At 36.1% G+C, this 19,915-nt stretch overlaps 3 protein-coding genes across 5 annotated transcripts; 2 read left to right on the top strand and 1 right to left on the bottom strand.

Annotated features, from left to right (window-relative positions):
* Window positions 1-3,609: 3,609 nt before the first annotated feature.
* Window positions 3,610-8,138, top strand: LOC119984460. Of its 2 annotated transcripts, XM_038828416.1 has the most exons (4): window positions 3,610-3,989; window positions 6,309-6,465; window positions 7,606-7,668; window positions 7,768-7,998. In XM_038828416.1, exons 1-4 carry the CDS (start codon window positions 3,807-3,809, stop codon window positions 7,899-7,901), a joined length of 537 nt encoding a protein of 178 aa, XP_038684344.1. In that variant the 5' UTR covers window positions 3,610-3,806; the 3' UTR covers window positions 7,902-7,998. The 2 variants fall into 2 exon arrangements, with proteins under 2 accessions (XP_038684344.1, XP_038684345.1); XM_038828417.1 differs by lacking the exon at window positions 7,606-7,668 and having other exon boundaries at window positions 3,617-3,989; window positions 7,768-8,138.
* A 260-nt stretch (window positions 8,139-8,398) lies between these two features.
* Window positions 8,399-13,871, bottom strand: LOC119984456 (receptor-like protein 13). Of its 2 annotated transcripts, XM_038828408.1 has the most exons (9): window positions 13,524-13,871; window positions 13,264-13,422; window positions 13,013-13,168; window positions 12,809-12,883; window positions 12,594-12,725; window positions 12,317-12,394; window positions 12,073-12,225; window positions 11,825-11,974; window positions 8,399-11,752 (listed from the first exon to the last, which is right to left on the bottom strand). In XM_038828408.1, the coding sequence occupies exons 1-9, from the start codon at window positions 13,864-13,866 to the stop codon at window positions 9,603-9,605; spliced, it is 3,396 nt and encodes a 1,131-aa protein (XP_038684336.1). In that variant the 5' UTR covers window positions 13,867-13,871; the 3' UTR covers window positions 8,399-9,602. The 2 variants fall into 2 exon arrangements, with proteins under 2 accessions (XP_038684336.1, XP_038684337.1); XM_038828409.1 differs by lacking the exons at window positions 12,594-12,725; window positions 12,809-12,883.
* Window positions 13,872-19,021: 5,150 nt separating this feature from the next.
* On the top strand, window positions 19,022-19,483 carry LOC119983809 (protein FAR-RED IMPAIRED RESPONSE 1-like). The gene is made up of 2 exons (XM_038827535.1): window positions 19,022-19,271; window positions 19,373-19,483. Exons 1-2 carry the CDS (start codon window positions 19,040-19,042, stop codon window positions 19,462-19,464), a joined length of 324 nt encoding a protein of 107 aa, XP_038683463.1. The 5' UTR covers window positions 19,022-19,039; the 3' UTR covers window positions 19,465-19,483.
* The last annotated feature ends 432 nt before the right edge of the window (window positions 19,484-19,915 follow it).

Raw genomic sequence — 19,915 nt, 5'->3', positions numbered from 1 at the left:
TCCTAAGCTTAGTTTACATATTCTATTATGGTCATACTCATTCCAAATCCGTATTCCAAGATATATCTCAACAATCTAACTTCAAACTAACTCCCACATTCTCCCAAAATTATGACGATATTATATCTAGACAATTTACACCAAGGAACTTCAACCTATTCCAAGATATATCTCCACAACCTAACTTCAAATTAACTCCCGCATCCTCTAATAAATTATGAAGATATCATCTATAGACCACTTACACCAAGGAACTTCATGTAGAATAAACTTTGTAAGTTCATCTATCATCATCGTAAAAGGGGGTAGCTAAACCCTTTATCCTAAACATAACCAGCAGTTTCTTCTTTATAACTGATCAGTCACTACCCCAGGATCCCTATCAGAGATTTCTCCAAATCAATAAAAACTAAGAGAAGGCAAGCCTTCTTGATGGGAAAACAACATCTGACAGGGCAGCCCAATGGAAACCCCAAATTCTTTTCCCTAAAACCATTGCTCCTAATCTCACTTTCTCTTTAGTGAATCTTCTTCATCGTTGTGGCAAGTTTGATTCCTCGATAGTTGTCTGCAAATCATATCATCACCTTTATGACCCCCCTATCTTCTTCAGAGCTTTCCTAACTTCAATTATTCTTATACAATCTCACAAGCTTTCCATTCTCATCTTCAAAAGGAACATGAAGTAGCTCCTCGAATTTTCCGTAATTTTCATCTAATTATTCATAACCCCTTGCCAAGCAACTAGATGAGCGGGATACGATCATACCAATAGAAGGCAAAGTCAGGGAGAGAGAGAGAAGAAAACTCGGTTTCAGTCCCCAATAGTAAAAAGTACACGGACAATTCTTTTCATTAGAAGTTTTATCAACAAACATGATCAGGAAGATTACGATCCTCATGAAAAAGTACAGCTAAATACAATCTATAAAAGCCCAATCAAATCCAGCAAAAGTAGAGTGTTAAATCAAGATGTTCTATGAGCTCCACAAAGCAAGTACTGGCAATCGACACTAAAGGTCTTTGAATCAGAACACTGAACTGATTATGTTTGACTGCTTACCTCTTTTTACATCCATTTTTTACTAGTCAGGGAACTTGAAACAAAAGCACTTCTAGTGAGTAAAGAATCCACTTCATTTCCAAGTTCCAACACTTCCCCCATCCCAAAAGCATAAAAACCTAATCTCCACAAACACAAGGATAACCAAAATTCCAAAGACCAACCCAGTTACCAAAATTATCGCACTCGATTTAACTTCCCTTTTCAGTTTCTCGTCTCACTAGCAATTAATCGAAAACGAAAAAAGAAATTATCATCTTCCAACAACAAATCGGTAAACAAACAGAGCCACAGCAACTAAAACTGCAAGGCATGTAGCACAAAGGTTCAGCTCACAAACAAAAGAGAAAGCGCATCCATCCAACACAGAAAACTAACCTTAAAAGCAAAACTACTCCAAAGAAATCCGAACTTTCCCAGAAGATCGTAACTTTTCCCAGATAATTGAAACTCGCAGAAACCCGTCCACGTAATTCCACCACAAAAATTCACCACAAATCGGGTAAAACTCTGCGCTTAAACAGGCAAATACAGAAGCTTCTAGACTTTCCTGCTCCAACAAGCCCTCTCTCTCCAAGTTCCAAACAAAAAAAATGGATTTTCTTTGCGCATTTTTTGAGAGTCGTGCAGGTGGCGACACGTGGAGGCGTGATTGATGGAAGAAAAATGTGATATCAGAATTCGTGGACGAGAGGAGGGGATGAGATCCGATCAGTTTCTGCGCTTCCATTGGTCCACGTACGTCCGCAAGTTCTAGAGACTCAACTGTGCGACTGCCCTTATTGGAACATTTGTACGGTGCATCTGGTCCAATGTTTTTTTTTTTTCTACTGCTTATTATTTTATTGTTTCAATTTTCGAGGCCAAGTACTTTAAATATTTGTACACTTGCCCATAGAAACACCATTAAATGAACTTTTAAAAATGATCGCAGGATCGAAATGACCCCAATCCAACGGCTATAATGCAAATTCAGAGCACCCGATCCGAACCAAACGGGCCATAAACTTTGGGTTTTATTTCCCAGCCCAACCCAACTGCCAAGGGAGTTTTATTCCCAATTTTCAAATGTTTTCTTTTCCTTAAAAAACTTTACTGGTCTCGTCCTTGACTCCTTGATTGTAATAATTTAATTTAGAATTTGAAAAATTAGATATAATTCTTTTAACAAAAGTTTTATACCGATAAAGACAGTCAAATAAGTTTCGTAAAATCCCTCAAATTTATAAAATATTCCATAAATAACAAAAAGTTATAAACATTTATTTTATTTATTGAAATACTCTCATCTTATTCATTTGATACCCAAAGTTGAGATCCTTTCCTCCAACAGATTTTTCGACCAATCAATGGGTGAGGATGGTGCGTCTAAGTATGGGGAATACTCTTGTGATGGTTGTTAGTGGTGGCATTGTCTCCGACGACCAAATCTGACTATTTTTTTCATGGTCTGTCGACTTCAATGTCAGATTCTAGTGGAACCATCAGTTGAAGAAAGCGAATGATGGTTGGGATTGGTCGTGGTGCTCCGACGCTTCTCTTTGGTGGGTCGGTAGCCTTGAGGGTGGCCGAATGACAATAGTCCACTATGTCCGTGGGATATGCTAATATAACATTTGTTTCGATTTGCTAATATGTTATCTGTTTTATTATAGCTATTTTATTGTATCTATTTCATTATATTTGTTTTATTGTATATGTTTTATTCAATTTGTTTGAAAACTAAAATACGATAATTTTATTTGATAATGTTGCTACAATAAAGGTTGGGAGTTGGGACACAGAAATTTCATTTAAACCTATATGATATCAACATATCCAAACATATATAATATCAACATATCCGGTTTCATATTTTCTCTTTGTAAACACGTAGATTTGATTGAAGAATAAAGATTTAGAGGAAAAAGATCGACGAAAGAGATCCGCAGAGGAAGAAGAAGAAGAAAAGGCGTCAATCTTTGTTGCAACTGAAGGAAGAAGGAGGAGAATCACACGAAGAAAGAGATCGATGGAAGAATTATTGAAGTCGACGGTTACAGAAGTGTTGGCTACATAATCAACTGTGTAGACTAGAATGAGGGGGGTAATGGTTACATAAAATTATCGTTGCGGGGAAGGATATACGTACACGCGCATGAGACGACAAAGGATAATGTATGTTTTAAGAGCAAACACAATGGTAAAATTTTGCTGGGCCAAAAAAAATGTATGGGATTTTGTGTTTTGTTGATGTGGTTGTATTGAGATTTTGTGTTTTTATGTAGTTTTGTTGTGAACAATATAGAGACATGTAATATTGTTGGTCTCTATGTTGGGTGGGAAAATATAATGTGTATAAATTTGTGTTTTACTGATGTGACTGTATTGGGAGACGTATTTTACTGATTTTGCTATATTAAAAGATGTGACTTGATTTTTATGTAATAGAGGTGAAACTCAGTATTAATTTTTGTTGGGCCATTAAACATAATCCAGTACATTTGCTGAGGGGTATTTTAGTCGATTAATAACATTTGTTATTACGGTTGTCGTTTTGTCTGATTTCCCCTTTAGAATTAGACGTGAAATCCCGATAGTCACCCACGACCCAAATCTCTCACAGGCCATTCCCAAATTCGGAACTTTTGTACAGTTTCGTGGTCGCTGGTGCGTTCTTTTGCAGGCTCATCTATCTCCAGCTCCAGATCAACGACGAACACCAGTTCAGTTATTAAAGTGAAAGAGCCGTGAAAGGGCAGCAATGGAGGAGAAAGAGAAGGGAAAAGGAAGCGAGGAGAGATGGAGCGGAGCGATAGTCAATTTGACAGAGATGGCTTCCAATCTCGATTCGCTCCAAAAACTACTACTCAAGAAAGCAGTCTTTGTCGACGAAGAGACCTTCTCCAAGGCCTCTCTCACTGCTGAGCAAGCTCGAAACATTAAGGTAACTTCTTTGTTTTCGTCTCCCTTCTCCATTTTATGTTGTCGATTCGTTAAATTTTGTCTATTTTAGTGCAATTGTGGTGATAGTGTTAGAATTCGCATAGTGGCGATATGTATGGCGTCATCTTCTTCATATGAAGTGATCGACTTCAACGTGACATAACTGTCAAGGGAATTGATAATTGAGTAATTTGTTGCTTTTCATTGATTGGGTTATTCGTCATCAAGATTTTAATTGGAGTTTACTTATTTTAATACTGAGATATGTTGCTTCTCTTGGTTAACTGGCATCAATGATGTTTTAAGATGAGTGAGATCAAGAGGGGTTGAGGGTTTCTGATCATTTAATTGTATGTGGGATTGAGTAAAATTTGTAGAAGTTCTTCTCATAGACTATTTTGAATTGTGTATGTCAATTGTCAAGTGAATATTGTTTAGTTTTTGCTGGGCAAGCATGGATTGACTAATGGGTAATGACCAGATATCTTGATGGTTCTTACTGCTTGATAATGACACAGCAAGGTTGTTTTCGTTGCTTTCAATTTGTTCTGCTCGCTTATGCCAATATATCTTATGCGAGTCTAGGAGATGGAAACGTATAAATGCAGTGTATATTAAGTTGCATGATTGCTAAATTATAGCACTTGTCCAATTTAAAATTTTGCTCTCTTCATTTTTTCCCTTCAAAATTTTGTGCACCTTAAAATAATTGAAGAGATAGTGAGGTCCTTTATGCAAACAGTGGTTCTAATTTTAAAATGGAAAATAACACCATCCATCGAGAACCATTTGAATCAAGTTTTGATGAGCAGAATGCATAACAGATAATTTTCCCAGTTGAGAATATGAAGGATTGAATAGAAAAGTGATAGCTTCTGAGTATTAATTAGAGCTCCTAGTTGGAGATGAGATCATGAGAATCATCCATATATCTGATACCTCTAGAATATCTACAAAATGAAGTTATATATACTATAGAAGTCTAAAAGTGCTAGTTGGAGAGGAGAATAACATCTTCATAACGTGAAAGGTGACAACCATCTACCCTCCTCACTCCTGTCCCCATAGTTGCAGGAGTCTTCTACCTTGGGCTCACATTTTCTTTTCTAAATACTGATGTATTACATATGATTTTAGCTGGAACTCGGAAACTTTGACATACGAAGTTGCAAGCTTGTTGAATGGAGAAAATTGTCTACATAGTTTCGATGTCAGATTATGTGTACTTTAAACAATAATTTCAGGGACAAATTTTCTAATGAAGCATAGGAGGTTGTATTGGTTATGAGCTCTCTACAGATTTTCGTCGTAGGGTGAAGAAAATAAATTTTGTTAGTAATGAGAATGCATGATTTCTCTAACTTCTATAGCATTGATCACAAGTATTTGGAGTTGGCTCCATGAATCCTTGGTCAAAATCTATTTGATGTTTTCCAGTGGATTATTTTTGCCTCTCAACCCAAATAATTGTACTTGAAGTTATAACTTCAGGGACAGCTTTTCTAGTGAAGAATTAAAGCTTGTATTGGTTATGAGCTCTCTAATAGATTTTGGTTGTGGGGAGAAGAAAATCAATTTTTGCTAGTCATGAGAAAACATGATTTCTCTAACTTTGACACTGAGAATAGAAGCAGGTCCACTGGTAATACACCAACAACAAGCTTTGAACCAAAATATTTGGTGTCGGTTGACCAATCTAAAGCTACATCTTCTGTAATCATTTGCATCCCACCCATTTCTTATTACTCCCATCGGTGACCTCTTGAACTACACTCCTTTTTCTTAAAACGTCAACCTTACATTTTCTTAGCTCTTTGCGTAGAGACATTTGCATTCCTACATATTATATCTCCCGGCCATCATAGACAATTTTCCTTTGTCATATCTTCAGGTAAACCTATATCTAGCAAGAATTGGAAGTTACCATTTCGAATCTTATCTATCCTTCTGTTACCCTGTATCTGCTTCAACATTCTCCTGGATTCATATTGTAAACATTTTTCATCTTAGCATGTGGCATTAGGTACATAAAAGTAGAGTGTGAAGTACAATTAAAACAGATCCTTTTTTTGAATAATAAGATGTATAGAAGATCTTGACTCTTGGAAAGGCATATGGCAGATTTATGCAATGTGAAATTCATATTATTTCATTATGGATTTGTACAATTAGTTAATTAGCAATGGTTTATTGGCTGTCTCATATGGAAATCTGTGATAGTATGAGCTCTGTTCATTCTTGTTGCTGCCTGCTTTTATATGTAGAATGTTGAGGGAAGTGCAAAAGAATTTCAATATTGAAGGTGACATACTGTTTCCAGGTTCTTGAACAAAGGGTAGAGACTTTGGAAAGAGAACTTGATGCTGCAATTAGCGCTGCTGCACGTGCTCGTGCAGAAAAGAGACAGGCGGAGGCTGCACAAAAAGCTGCTGAATTACGTGCACAAGAAGTCACAAAAGAACTTGAGAACACCACAAGTATGTACCGTCCTAGTTCTCCCCATTTTTTTTACTCTTCTTAAATTACCATTACCAGAGAGTAACAGAAACTTGGAAAGATAAAAGGACTTTGTGAACATATTTATTCCTGAAACTTAAAAGGAATTATGGATAACGAATTTCAAGGCTACTTATGAGTAAAATGATAGTATAAGTATTTGGGAGTTGGGATTTGTATTGGTCAGCAATATCAATGAAAAAAGGGAAAAAGAAAACCCGTACAGAAGAGAATTTGGCTTTTCAAGATACTATAATCAGCGCCTCGAGCAATTACTTGCCTTTTTTTTATTATTTGTAGTTATTTTGATCATTAGATCAATATATATTGAATTCTTGCTAAAAACTTTCTAGAATCTCTATTAAGATTTATTGAAGTCTTGCTAAAGCCTTTATAGAATCTCAACTAGAAGAGGAACTGATAGTCTCAGTGCAAAATTTTGCAGTTCGCCAGTTCCTGCATTTCTTGTACAAGGCTTTGTAGTCTCTTTGTTGACAGAGAGATGATTGCTTGGAATTCTATTTTTAAAAGATCGGGCTAAGCAAAAGTTTATTAAGTTGATAACCATTTCTATTATAGCCATATTGGGCTGTCTGGATGGAAAGGAACAGGGTAATCTTCTTCTCAAGGGAGACTTCCTTTGATAGTTTTATTGATAATTGGTTTAGTGGTCTCAAGTTCTGGGCTTTTCTAAACTGTTACTATGTTCTCCAGGCACTCAATGTAGCCTCCTTGTAATCCTGTTGCACCACCCTTGTGGTGCTTTTCGATAGTTTTCAACCATTCAAAGAAATAAAGGTGCTGTATTTCTGGATGATTTTAAAAAGTTATTAGTGATGAAGCATCAACTGGTCTTCAATGATTTCATTTTCTAAAATCTCTGAACTTGAATTTTTAGAGTTGTATAACGGTCTCGGTCTCGGTCTCTCGGATTCAAAAGTGAATTTTTGGGCCTTTATTGAGTGTATCCACTGTTTACTACACTGGAATTTGAATGGGAACTGTGGCATTATCTTCTGCGAGCTTTATCTTGAAAATAAAATTCTTCTCAAGTGTTTTACCTTTTTTGCTAATGTCTCCTACTTTCCTTACTGGCCCGAGTTTCACTGGTAATTTTCTAGGAAAGCTCCTATACGGAAACAAAATTGACACACATGGTAAACACATACAACCACATAGCCTCGGTTAGCACTTTATCCATATTGTTTAGGTTGTGCCTCATCTGTAGTTATAAGGCTATAAATTGCATGCAACTTTTGTCAAACATCTTTTATGGATTGCAGAGGTATTTGAACTACACATGGAAGAGTTGCGTACGAAGCAAGAAGAAATCTCAAAGCGCGACAATGAGATTAAACTCCTTGAAGCTATTATACAAACCCTCGGTGGAAAAGAATCTCGTCGTACAAGTGGATAGGTTTATGTTTCTTCAAGATAAGAGGCTTTTGGTTTCTGTAAAACTGCTGTATGTTATCCTTAATTCAATCACTTTCATTTCTGTGCATTCTTTTCTAGTTTTCTTCTGCTTTCAGATTTGAACTTTTGACTCTTTGAGCGTTACTGAAGGCTAACCCCATGAGGTAAAGCTACGCTTCTCAGAGCAGACCAATTTTTCTTGAGCATACAGATCATTTCAGTTGGTATTAGTGTAAAATTTAAGGACTTCTTTTTTCTTTTTTTGAATTATCCCTTGTTTATTTGGATATCAGCGTAAGCTAGTATGATGCTGACTTGCTCTTTCTTTGAAGTTATTTGGTCTGTATCTTAGTACCACATGCCTGTTCATGTCAGTTAAGCCAAGAGTTCTTGTAACACTCAGCACCACATGTTCTTGCCAACCATTGTGACTGCATAGTAACACAAACATGGATGCAAGGCAATTCTTGATGATATCAGAGTCTGCATTGCACTATGCCATTTTTGACAATCTGTTTCTTTCTACTAGTTAGAGGTGTAATGTGGGCCGGCCCTTCTTGACACAGCCCACATGGTGGCCCGCTGTCTTGGTAGGGTGGGCCTGCCGGTCCGTCGAACACCGGCCGGTGTCCCCGAACCGCCCACACATGGTGGCCTGTTCTCTTTTCTTCAAGTAAGTATTAGTTTTGGTTATGGCTTCAACTAGTAATTAGTTTTGGTTATGGCCTCAACTAGTAATTAGTTATCCTTGAAAACAATAAGATAGAAGTAATAGATAGTTCTCTCCTGTGCGTGTGAATGTGTATGTGGACGGAGCGAATGTCATATTTTCCTTCAAATGGAATATGTCTCTGATCCATAACTGGAGGTGACAGGATGCTTTGAAATTTCTGGCACTGTTTTGAAGACAAAAGTATTGAGTATGCCCGGTGTAGGACTAAAATGTGGGAAGATGCAATTTGTAAATTGGCAGGTGTGCACTTTCTGTATTCGTTTTCATTCTGATAATACAAATTTCTATTTTTAAGTGGTAGTAACAATTAATCTATCTATTGCCCCTTCTCAAGTTTTCCTTTAATTATATATATATATATACACATAAATTTTCTTATATGAACCAAAAGTGTGAATCAACTTTGTGGATTTGTTTTTCAATCATAGATGTGACGGATGCTTTATTGCAATATTTGGATTTTTGTCCACGAAGTTTGTCCGCACTTTTTGGTTTATATAGAAGAATTCCTTATATATGTATATAGCAATTGATGTCTGAAATGTGCGTTCTTTCTCAGCTTATTGGGTGCATGATTGACACAACAGTTTTCTAACAACTCTATCTAGCTATTCTGGGCAATGAATGTGATCCAAATCCTCACAAACAAGTTAGCGAAACAAGAGAAGGTGGTCAATTGTTGGGCGGATACTCTCTTCGTCGGTGATGCTGTGCGGATCTAAAGCTTCTCGGTTAGCAATTTTTTGAAGAAAAGTTGCGCTGACAATTGTCGCAATTACCATCATCGAAAGAAACTTGTTTTGGATCGAACCTAAATCGATTTCACCATCACCAGACAACCAATTAAGAAGGCATATAGGTTTATTTGCATTAAGTATTGATCTCTGCTTGCAAGGAACACATACTAGCTACTAAAGTTCAATATTGTCAAAAGATGGTGTAAACCAACTTATTCTATATGTTTACAACTTATTGGAACCTGTCCAACAGAAAGTAGTAGCAAGTATGGAAGCATACATCAATGCGGTAAAACCATGCATGTCGCCAATTTGAATTTATGTACAAGACTGATGCTACACCAAATAGTGCCACGGTATAAGTCACCACAAAGGTCACCCAAAAAAAAGTCATGTCCATGAACCCATCATCCTCGCTTTCTTCTTTCAAAGGTGGTGGGGCAAAATGAGTCTCATCACAACTGTTGTTCATTGGAGGTCCACAAAGAAGAGGATTTCCCTCGTAACAACTTTCGTTGAATGTCCCGAATTGAGCTTTGAAATCAGGAACTGGACCTGATAAATCATTATGTGCTACGCTAAACACTGCCAAAGTGTATATCTCGGTCAACTGAGGGGGAATTTGACCACTCAGGTCATTATAAGAAAGATCTAAACTTTCTAACTGCTTCAGTTTCGAAAACGATGCAGGGATTGACCCACTTAGATTGTTGTGAGACAAATTTAAGGCTCTCACATTGCTCAAATTTCCGAATTCAGGGGGAATTTCTCCAAAGAATCGATTGCAAGAGAGATCGATTGCATACATGTGATCAAGATTGAATCCTATGTAAGAAAGTGAGTTGCCCTTTGTTGCTAACTCCAAAGCTTCTTGTATAGGAAAAATGAGATGACCAAAATCAGAAGTAGAGTCTTCGAAATTGGGAAGAGAGTTGATATAAGAAATCTTCAAATATGCTTGAATAGAGACGCGACTCGGTGTTATCGACGACAAATTACTTAAGCAAGCATGTAAGCGTCCAGACAAATTATTCGAGGAAAGAGCCAATATGTTTAACTGTTTCAATTGGCATAACTCAATGGGAATATTGCCATGGAGATTATTAGCTTGCAAAAGAAGAATAGTCAAACTAGAGAAGTTACCAATCCAATTTGGTATTGTTCCGCTGAAGTTGTTACCTCCAAGATCTAGATTGCGCAAACCAGTAACATTAATTAAAGCATGTGGAATGGGGCCTCCGAACTTGTTTCTACTCAAAAGGACATACTCTAAATTTGTCAATTCACTGAAACAAGGTGGTATAGAGCCAGATAAATCATTACTAGAAAGACCCAAGAATTGAAGCTCATAAAGTTTGCAGAATTCTAACGGAATAGAACCCTCAAATTGATTGCCAGACAGGGATATTATGCGCAAATCTGACATATTGGCTATCCAACTCGGAAGCATGCCTGACAGAGAGTTACTGCTGATATCCAATGTCATCAAATATATGAATGATGAGAGATCAGGTATCTCCCCGACAAAGTTATTGCCACCCAACAATAAAACGTGCAAACGAATAGGGTCAAACAAGTCAGGAATGCGACCAGAAAAATTGTTGTTCGAGAGTTTGATGAGCTGCAACGGAGTGTTAGCAAATTGCTCTTTTATTTCTCCCGAAAGTTGATTGTTTGATAAATCCATAAATTCCAAGGAATTTATGTTTCCCAAACTTGGAGGGATGATACCTTGAAAGGAATTCATAGATATATTGAAAAGCAATAGGTTTGGAAAAATAAAGGATAAGTTTGATGGAATGTGACCCCCTAACTTGTTGTAGGATACATCTATCACAGACACATTTAGATTAGGATGTAATGGCAATTGAAATGAGCCCACGAATGAGTTATCCCCCAAGTAAATCTGTTCTAATCTTGTGTTGTTCTCAAACAACCAACTAGGGAATGCTCCACCAAACTTTGAACCAGAAAGATCAAGATATCCCAAGTTGAATTGATGGTATAAGAAGTTGAGGGAACTTGCCTTTGGAGTTTTTGGTCTGCAATGTGACAAACTCAATACCTCTAGTTGTAATTTTGGAGTCCAAGAATAAGAGGCAACTTCTTCAATCAATTCGTTATCATTGGCCATGAGATTTTTTAGGCTTGAGTGGTTTGCGAATGACTCGAGGGATACTTGAAAGTGATTATATCCGAGTAAGAGAGATTCGATAGACTTGAGTTTGGGTATAGGACCGGAAGCAAGATTTCCAGTGAATTGATTGCGAGTGAGACGCAAAGTGTGAAGAGATGACATGTTTGCCATACATGATGGAAGTGCTCCTTCAAATTCATTGTCACCAAGATCAAGCTCCTCCAAGTTTTTTAACTCACACCACCCTGCAATTGAATCATCATTTGTTACTATCATGATTATATATATACACACACAGTTGATGAGAGATTTTTTACCTCGATTGGGTAGGGTGCCTTTGAGACCACAACGACTCAAATGAAGAACCTTGAGAGAAGTGCAAGCCGCAACATGATTTTGGAGAAAATCTTTGTGGATGATAGATTCATCCAGAAACAGATTTTCCAGCGTACTCAAATTAAACAACTCTACAGAATGCATGTTAATTCAGTACACATCCAAAAGCATTTCATAGAAAAATCTACATCATAAATAATGTCTAGCTATATAATTCATATTTTCATACCTTCAAACGTATTTGTTTCATTCAAAATATTTCCTCGAAGATCAATCGTCTTAAGAGCTGATAATGGCCCTAATGATTTTAGCACACTGCCTTTACCATTGGTTTGGAGAAATGCCAGACCAAGCACCTTTAACTTGTTCAAGGTTGTTTTGTCTACAATTCAAAAATAAAATTTCCACAAATTAATAACAAATCAATAGAAGATATAGCCAAATTTATGATCACTTTCATATAATAGTAATACCTTCAGGTCCCATAATCTCTTCAATGTTACTGTTGCCGCTAATGGTTAGCTCCTCCAAGTTACTCAAACTTGCCAACTCTGAATGAGTTTAATCAACCAAGCAGACAATAGTGTATTATCAAGTAATTAAAAAGGAGTTTTTATTCACGAGGTGAGTACATGAATATATATATATATATATATCCGGTCCTTTGACCTTTTCAAAAAAAAAAAGGAGTTTTATTCAAAAAAGAAACATGGAATCATAAATACATGTATTAATAAGTTTTCTATTTACCTTCAAGGTGTATTGATCCTGTCAATTGATTTTCGGACAAATTTAGAGATTTCAGATGTGAAAGTCCATTGAGGGATGCAAAAACACTATTATTGAAGCGATTTCCCATCAAATCAAGGAACTCCAGATCACCTGTAGACAATTAATTAATATGTAGAGGAATTTGGAATTATTATTATTCTTTTTTTTTTGGACTATCATTATGAATAGTTTACCTTTAAATGATTCAAAGCCTGTAATCTCATTTAAATGCATATCCAACCTCTTCAAGTTGAGGATATTATTTAAATCTGCTCAAAAAAAGTTAATTGATTGAAATGCTACACATATTGATTGAGAGATAATACGTCAAGAAAACACAAATAATGAATTACTTATGAATGAGTGAATACAATAATACATCATACACACATATATACCTTGGGCATTAATTGTTCCACTTAATTGATTCTCCGCAAGATTTAAATCTTTTAAAGAAGAAAGACCACGTAAGGATGACAAGATGCTGTTGTTATAGTAGTTAATGCTCAAATCAAGAAGCTCTAAGTTCCTTAACTTCCACAGACTTTCAAAACCTGCAATTTTTTTGTTCATTGAATTTGAATATAGTATATATATTTGCATGAAATAACTCCATAAAATATATATATATATATATTCTCGAGCGTACCGGTTGTATCTGAGGTTGTTCCCATTTTATTTTCATTTAGATAAAGAGACTTGAGAGAAGCAAACCCACTCAAAGACGATATAATGCTCTCATTGAAATTATTCGCACGTAAGTCAAGGACCTCCAGCTTCCTCAACCTCGACCACAATATTTCAAATCCTGCAAACAGTCCAGTAGCACTCTCAAAAAACTCTAATTAGTATATACATATACTGATCAATATGTAATATAAAAAGAGTTTTGAAAAATAATTGAGGAACCTTGATTCCCCTCACGACCCTGCACATAATTGCCGCTCAAGTCGAGACTTGTGAGTTGTTCAAAGGGAAGAAAATAAGACACATTGAGATGCCATGTCTCCCTTGCTATAGTAGAAAGAGAGAGCTTGGTTACTCTTCCAGTAGTTGCATTGCACTCCACCCTTTCCCACTCACAACATTCTGAAGAATTACTACTCTCTGGCCAATTTAAGGTATAAAAGAAAGGTTTCAGTTGTAAGAGAGCCTCCCTCTCTTGGTCCACACACCCATGAGTCCAACCCAACCCATTTAGCAACACCCACATACTTACCACCACTCTTATCCAACACTCCATATTCTTCATATTTGTTTTGCGTAGAGAATTGCTTCTACATGGATATATATATATATATAGACATATAGATGTTAATTAGGAGATCATGCTTAGGTTACAACTTGCAGGTTTTGGGACATCTTGACTTGGGGTCACCCAAAACATCATCATCAACCGAGCCTCTGTCCCAAAAAAATTTTGAGTCGGCTACATGAATTTATGAGAACATCATCGAGAATCTACCACATTTATATATTTATTTTCTCCATTTTTTGGGTCAAGCAAAACATCAATTGAAAAATCATTTTGGCTCAATCCCTAATGTCAACTTGATTTAATGGTAATGACAACAATGGATCGGAGTTGCCAACACTGACCATTATCAGCATCGCCTTGTCATCAACTTGCTTAATTTGTCGATGATTAGTCTCACTCCTTGTAAATCTTAACTTAATCACCAGCCAGTTAATAATTGAAAAAAAATAAACTCCTTTTAAAAAAACAAGTAATTGAAAAAATTAAGGTTTGAGCAACAATGTTTCAAATTCCAATTTTGATTCTTACATCAGGTGCGATTAAGATCATCAACCCTAGTAATGTATGAACAAGATCATTAACACTAGTAATTAATTCTAACTACCAGGGTTAAGGATCTAAGTGAAATTTTTATCAAAAAAAAAATGTATCTAATTTGTATAATAATTATATTTGGACTATATTAACATATATATGATAAGATTAAGTTGATTATAATTTTTTTTTTGGTAACAGATAACAATACCATAAAGGCTTGCCCTTTCTACATCCGATATAGGTCTAAAATCGGGTCGTCAGACCCGCGCATACAGAAGTTTCTCACTTGACAACAGAGTAAGTTGGGTAAAATTCTAGCGTGTGGCTACAGAGGTATTGCTCCCAGTGAGAATCGAACTCAAGTCCTCCCAAGTTCATAAGATTTGGCCCCAGAGAGATTCATTAATTAGACTATCATTCAAGTGGTTAAAACACAAGTTGAGGATGCATTTTTGCATCCAGGTATTTTTCGCTCTGGGGTACCTTTATGCACATTGTTCCAAATAAGAATCGAACTCAATACCTCCCGAGTCCGTACGGTATTATCCACTTTGGAGTACCTCTACGAGCATTCATACCCTTTCGTCTCCTCTACTTGAACCCATAACATCTTTAATTTGGGAAAGTGAGTATCCAAGTTACCATCTAGGCTAGTTGGTCATTGGGTATTAACTTGACTATAACTTAATTATTAGACTTTTTTTTATGAACAAATAGTAATTTTAGTTATTAGCGTGTGGTAGAATTCGAAGATTTAAATTGCTCTATTACTATAATATAATATTAAAAAAAATTCTATTCACAGTATTTGCTAAAACTTCAATTTTTATTTTTCTTTATTATTATTAATAGGTAGAATTATAATTTATTTATTATCAATGATATTTTTTATTATGATTAGACAAAAGTAATTCTAAATGAATTAATTTTTAAATTTTATTAGTAATGTAATAAAGCGACACGTAGCAAAATGAAATTAAATATTGGTATTATTATATTCAGATTAATATAGCTCTGACAAATTACTGTTGATTTTTACATTTAAATATTTTTAAACATATTATATTGTTATATTTTAAGTTAAAAGAATTTAATTGAACTACTTTTTTCCCCCATTTTTATTATTATTTTGAACCACATGACTTAAGGTATGAGCTCTAACCTCTTTTGATTCAATGTACAATAATTGCACAATTGGTAGTACCTATGACTACGATGATTGATAAAGAAAATTGTTATATTTTCCACAATTGGTGGTAGGAAAAAAAAATTTGGATGCAGCTGGCAGGATATATGGATTATGCTTCTATACACGCCTTGACGCCCGTAATTTATAAAAAAAATCTTGGAAATATGTTTTCAGTCTTTGCAGTGGAGCCGCAAATGAGTCATTGGTTGAGTGGCAATAACTTTGTATGTCCCTGACTGAGGTCAAGGGTTTTAGTCTCACCTCCTCCGAATATTTATAAGGAGATGTGTGGGCTTCGTCTGCCCATGCGTGGGCTTGATAGTTTGCCCCTACGTGGGCTTGATGATAGTTTGTCCCTGCGTGGGCTTGATTTGTGCCTCCTGCGTGGGGGCGTGGGGTCTTTTGACACCTGTATGTAATTGATTGATATTTAATTAGGATGTTTTAATATTTAATTGATGTATTTATACTTAATTTAGTTAGTTTTACCTTTATAGTTGTATTTCATTGGTTTTGCAGAAAACCGAGTTTAATTGATTGAAATGGATACTCTTGGAGCTGAAGAAAACGTTTTCAAGTCATCAAGTGTCCGGAGATCACATGTGCCGTCCGGACACTTCCTTCACAAATCAAGATAGAGGTTTCACATAAATTGGAGAGCCTTAAGTGTCTGGACACTCAAAACTTGTTGTCCGGACACCTTAAGCCGTACATCAAAGCAGAGTCTTCACCAAAACTTGTTGAAGATAGTTGTCCAGACAGCTACATTTTCGGACAGCTGGTATCCAATGGGAAACAATAATTGGTCAGATTTTCCACAAACATAAATTGGTAACTCTCATATTCATATATAGGGTACCAATTGTGGAAAATATGACACTGACGAAAACAACCTTGACGCTGCACGTCTTGACTTTGGCTCAAAAGATGCCATCACAGTGACAGAGAAATAGCGTGGTGAGGCCAAATATGCCCAATATATCGTTACTGTGAAAGACTACGATGATTGATAAAGAAAGTTCCAATAAGAAAATTGGATGCATATATTGTTGAGTTGGTAAAACTAATCAAAATATAAATATATTTTTTCGATTTGAATCCTAAAAATTAGAGCCTCATTTTAAGATCTCATAGGTGAATTCCTATATATGTGTGTATGTTAGCATATAATGCTCAACTTCATTTAATAATGGGGACTCTTGTAAGAAGTCCCACATCGATAAAAGATATGAGGACATTCCCCTAAATAAGGGATAAGTTCACCCCTTAACATCAACTAGGCATTTTTTTTAGTTAAATGAGTTTTTTCCGATGTATCCACAAAAACCGAACAAGCCAAAGCAGACAATATAGTTGATTGTTGGGGGTGTTGGATTTACAACAATGTTAACATATATAATTAATTTCAGTTCCTAACTATCACCATCAACAACGCGTGCCCGTTTTATCATTCAAGAATCGGACAATATTGATGTTGTGTATAGGCTGAAAATTATAATAATCCTTCCTAACACTGACCATTATCATCGTTGTCATCAAGCATCAACCGCTTCGTTTGCTGTCATGCATTTATTTGGTCTTGGTCTTTCTGTCATTTACTTGGACTGGTTTATGTGGTTTGGGCAAGTCTCTACTTGGGTCCAAATCATCATTTATAATTCACTAGACCTCTTGTATACAAACAAAAACCAATTACTCTTAAATCTCACAAAATTCAATGTGTGGAAATTATATATGCAATGGACAAAAACCGTCGCTTATATAAGAAAATAGACTATATATTACATATATTCATCAACATCTAAATAAATGTAGTTCATCATGACTTGTTATGGTCATTTTTTAAGCCAAAATCAATTGGTCATATATCCAACATGTGTAATTCAATGTGTGGTTCTCTTACGCGGGATCCCTTATTTCAGCAAAGTGCGGGACACACGCTTTTGACCCTTCGATTTATCAAACGGTGATATTGATGAAACCCAATTTAACCCACGTGACCCGCTTTTCTCACAGATGACCCATTTCGTCCATTTCGTACGCGATTCTATCCTCCTGTGCAAATCAGCCGTGGATTCTTGCGATTCTTTGCGATTAACCAGTCGTCGATCTTTGCGATCCCCAGCCAAGCAATATCCCCAAAATTTCTCATGTCACCATGCCGATTTTCTATGAGATTCTTTGATTCTTTGAGAAATCTGTGCTTCCAACGACGGAGGCCAACGAGTAGGGGACTGACGCTAATTCAGACTGACAGAAGCAAGGCAGTCACAACGCAGTGCTGATAGAAGCAAGGCAATCACAACACAGTGCTGATAGAAGCAAGGTAGACACAACAAAGTGCTGACAGATTCACAAAAGCAAAGCATTGTTGGTATAATTTCTTTCTGCAATTGTAAGCATGAATACATTTGTCATGGATTCTGAATTTCATACTATACCGCAAAGAGATTTGGGTTCTTCGTCATCTAATGAATTGGCATATGTGCCTCAAGTAGTGTTTGAAAAAATTCCTAAAATTGGACAAGTGTTTGAGTCATTAGACGAATCCCAAAAATATTACAATGAATATGCTAGGTTGGCTGGTTTTAGTGTTAGAAATTATTCTAGTAAGAGAAACAAATGCAATGAAATTATAAGAGAAGAATTTGTTTGTTTCAAAGAAGGGATTCGGGATGAAGAAAGATCCAAAGCCAATTGTAGTAGGAAACGTGGGTTAACATGAGAAGGTTGTAAGGCAAAGATGACTGTTGTGAAGAAAGGTGCATGTGTTTTTGTTGTTTCGCAATTTAATGAGATCCATAATCATATCCTTACAACACCAAGAAAGGTGCATATGTTAAGGTCTCATCGTTCTATGTCAAATGCCAAAAAGGCATTGACACAACAATTTGCTGATGCAAATTTGCCCATACATAAACAAATCAGTATTTTTGAGATACAATCAGGAGGTATAGAAAATATAGGGTGCATTGAGAAAGATTTTTACAATGCTCGAAGGGATGAGGTAAAGTTTTATGCTGGACATGATGCTCAGATGTTGTTTGAGTATTTTCAGGCTGAAAAGGAGAAAAATCATGAATTTTTTTTCTCAATCAAAATGGATGATGATAGCAAGATTACTCATTGTTTTTGGGCTGATCATATATGTAGAAGAGCATATAATGCATTTGGTGATGTACTGGTTTTGATACAACTTATAACACTAACCGTTACGGGTTGATATTTGCACCATTTGTGGGAGTGAATCATCATGGTCAAAGTACACTCTTAGCATGTGCCTTCTTAAGTGATGAAACAACAGAATCATTCTTATGGCTCTTGCACCAGTTATTGACAGCCATGTCAGCAGGTGCTCCAAAAATGATTATCACTGATTAGGATCCTGCTATGAGTAGAGCCATTGCTGAGTTACTCCCAAACACCATACACAGATACTGTATGTGGCATATCCTCAGCAAGTTCTCAGAGAAACTAGATGCAGTCAAATGGAAAGAACAATGCACCCAATTTCAGAAATGCATATGGGATTCTGAGAGTCCAGAGAATTTTGAAGTTGAATGGTCCAGGGTGATAGAGCAAAGTGGCATGTCTGACAATGAGTGGTTAAAAGGGTTGTATGATATTCGGTTCAAATGGATTCCTGCTTATGTTAACGACACATTCTCTGCGGGTATGTTGTTTTCCTTTTCACTAATTACCTTATTTTATTAGCTAGAAAATGTATTATTTGTTTTAACTTGATTATTGTTTGTTCTTTATTGTAATTACTAGGCATGTCCAGTAGCCAAAGAGCAGAAAGTTGTCATTCATTTTTCAAGCATTATGTGTCAAAGAAAAACACATTGATGGATTTTTGTGGTTAGATTTTCAAGGGCACTTAAACACCAACGACATCAGGAGTTATGTCGTGATCATAAAGACATCAATGATCAGCCTATCATGAAGACTACATGGCCAATAGAGAAAAAGATGAGTGAGATATACACACAGAGTATATTTTATAAATTTCAAGATGAATTGTACCAAAGCATGGCTTATATAGTAGCAATGGACCAAGAGGTAGGAGATAAGTGCATGTATATTGTTAGTCGGGCTGAGATTGTTGATGGACGCGTAAGAAAAGTCATTGAAGATAAATCCATCAATTATGTGAGTTGCAGTTGCAAAAAATTCGAGTCTTTTGGAATTCTTTGTCGGCATATATTGGCTACCTTCAGTAGGTTTTAGTTGCAACAACCATTGTCTAGTGTTTATCTATTACGTAGATGGACCAAGGCTGCAAAATCACTAAGTTCATTTAGTGTTGGAGGTGGT

This window comes from Tripterygium wilfordii, chromosome 18, assembly GCF_013401445.1.
Source record: "Tripterygium wilfordii isolate XIE 37 chromosome 18, ASM1340144v1, whole genome shotgun sequence".
Lineage (NCBI taxonomy): Eukaryota > Viridiplantae > Streptophyta > Magnoliopsida > Celastrales > Celastraceae > Tripterygium > Tripterygium wilfordii.
This window is presented reverse-complemented; position numbering and strand designations above follow the sequence as displayed.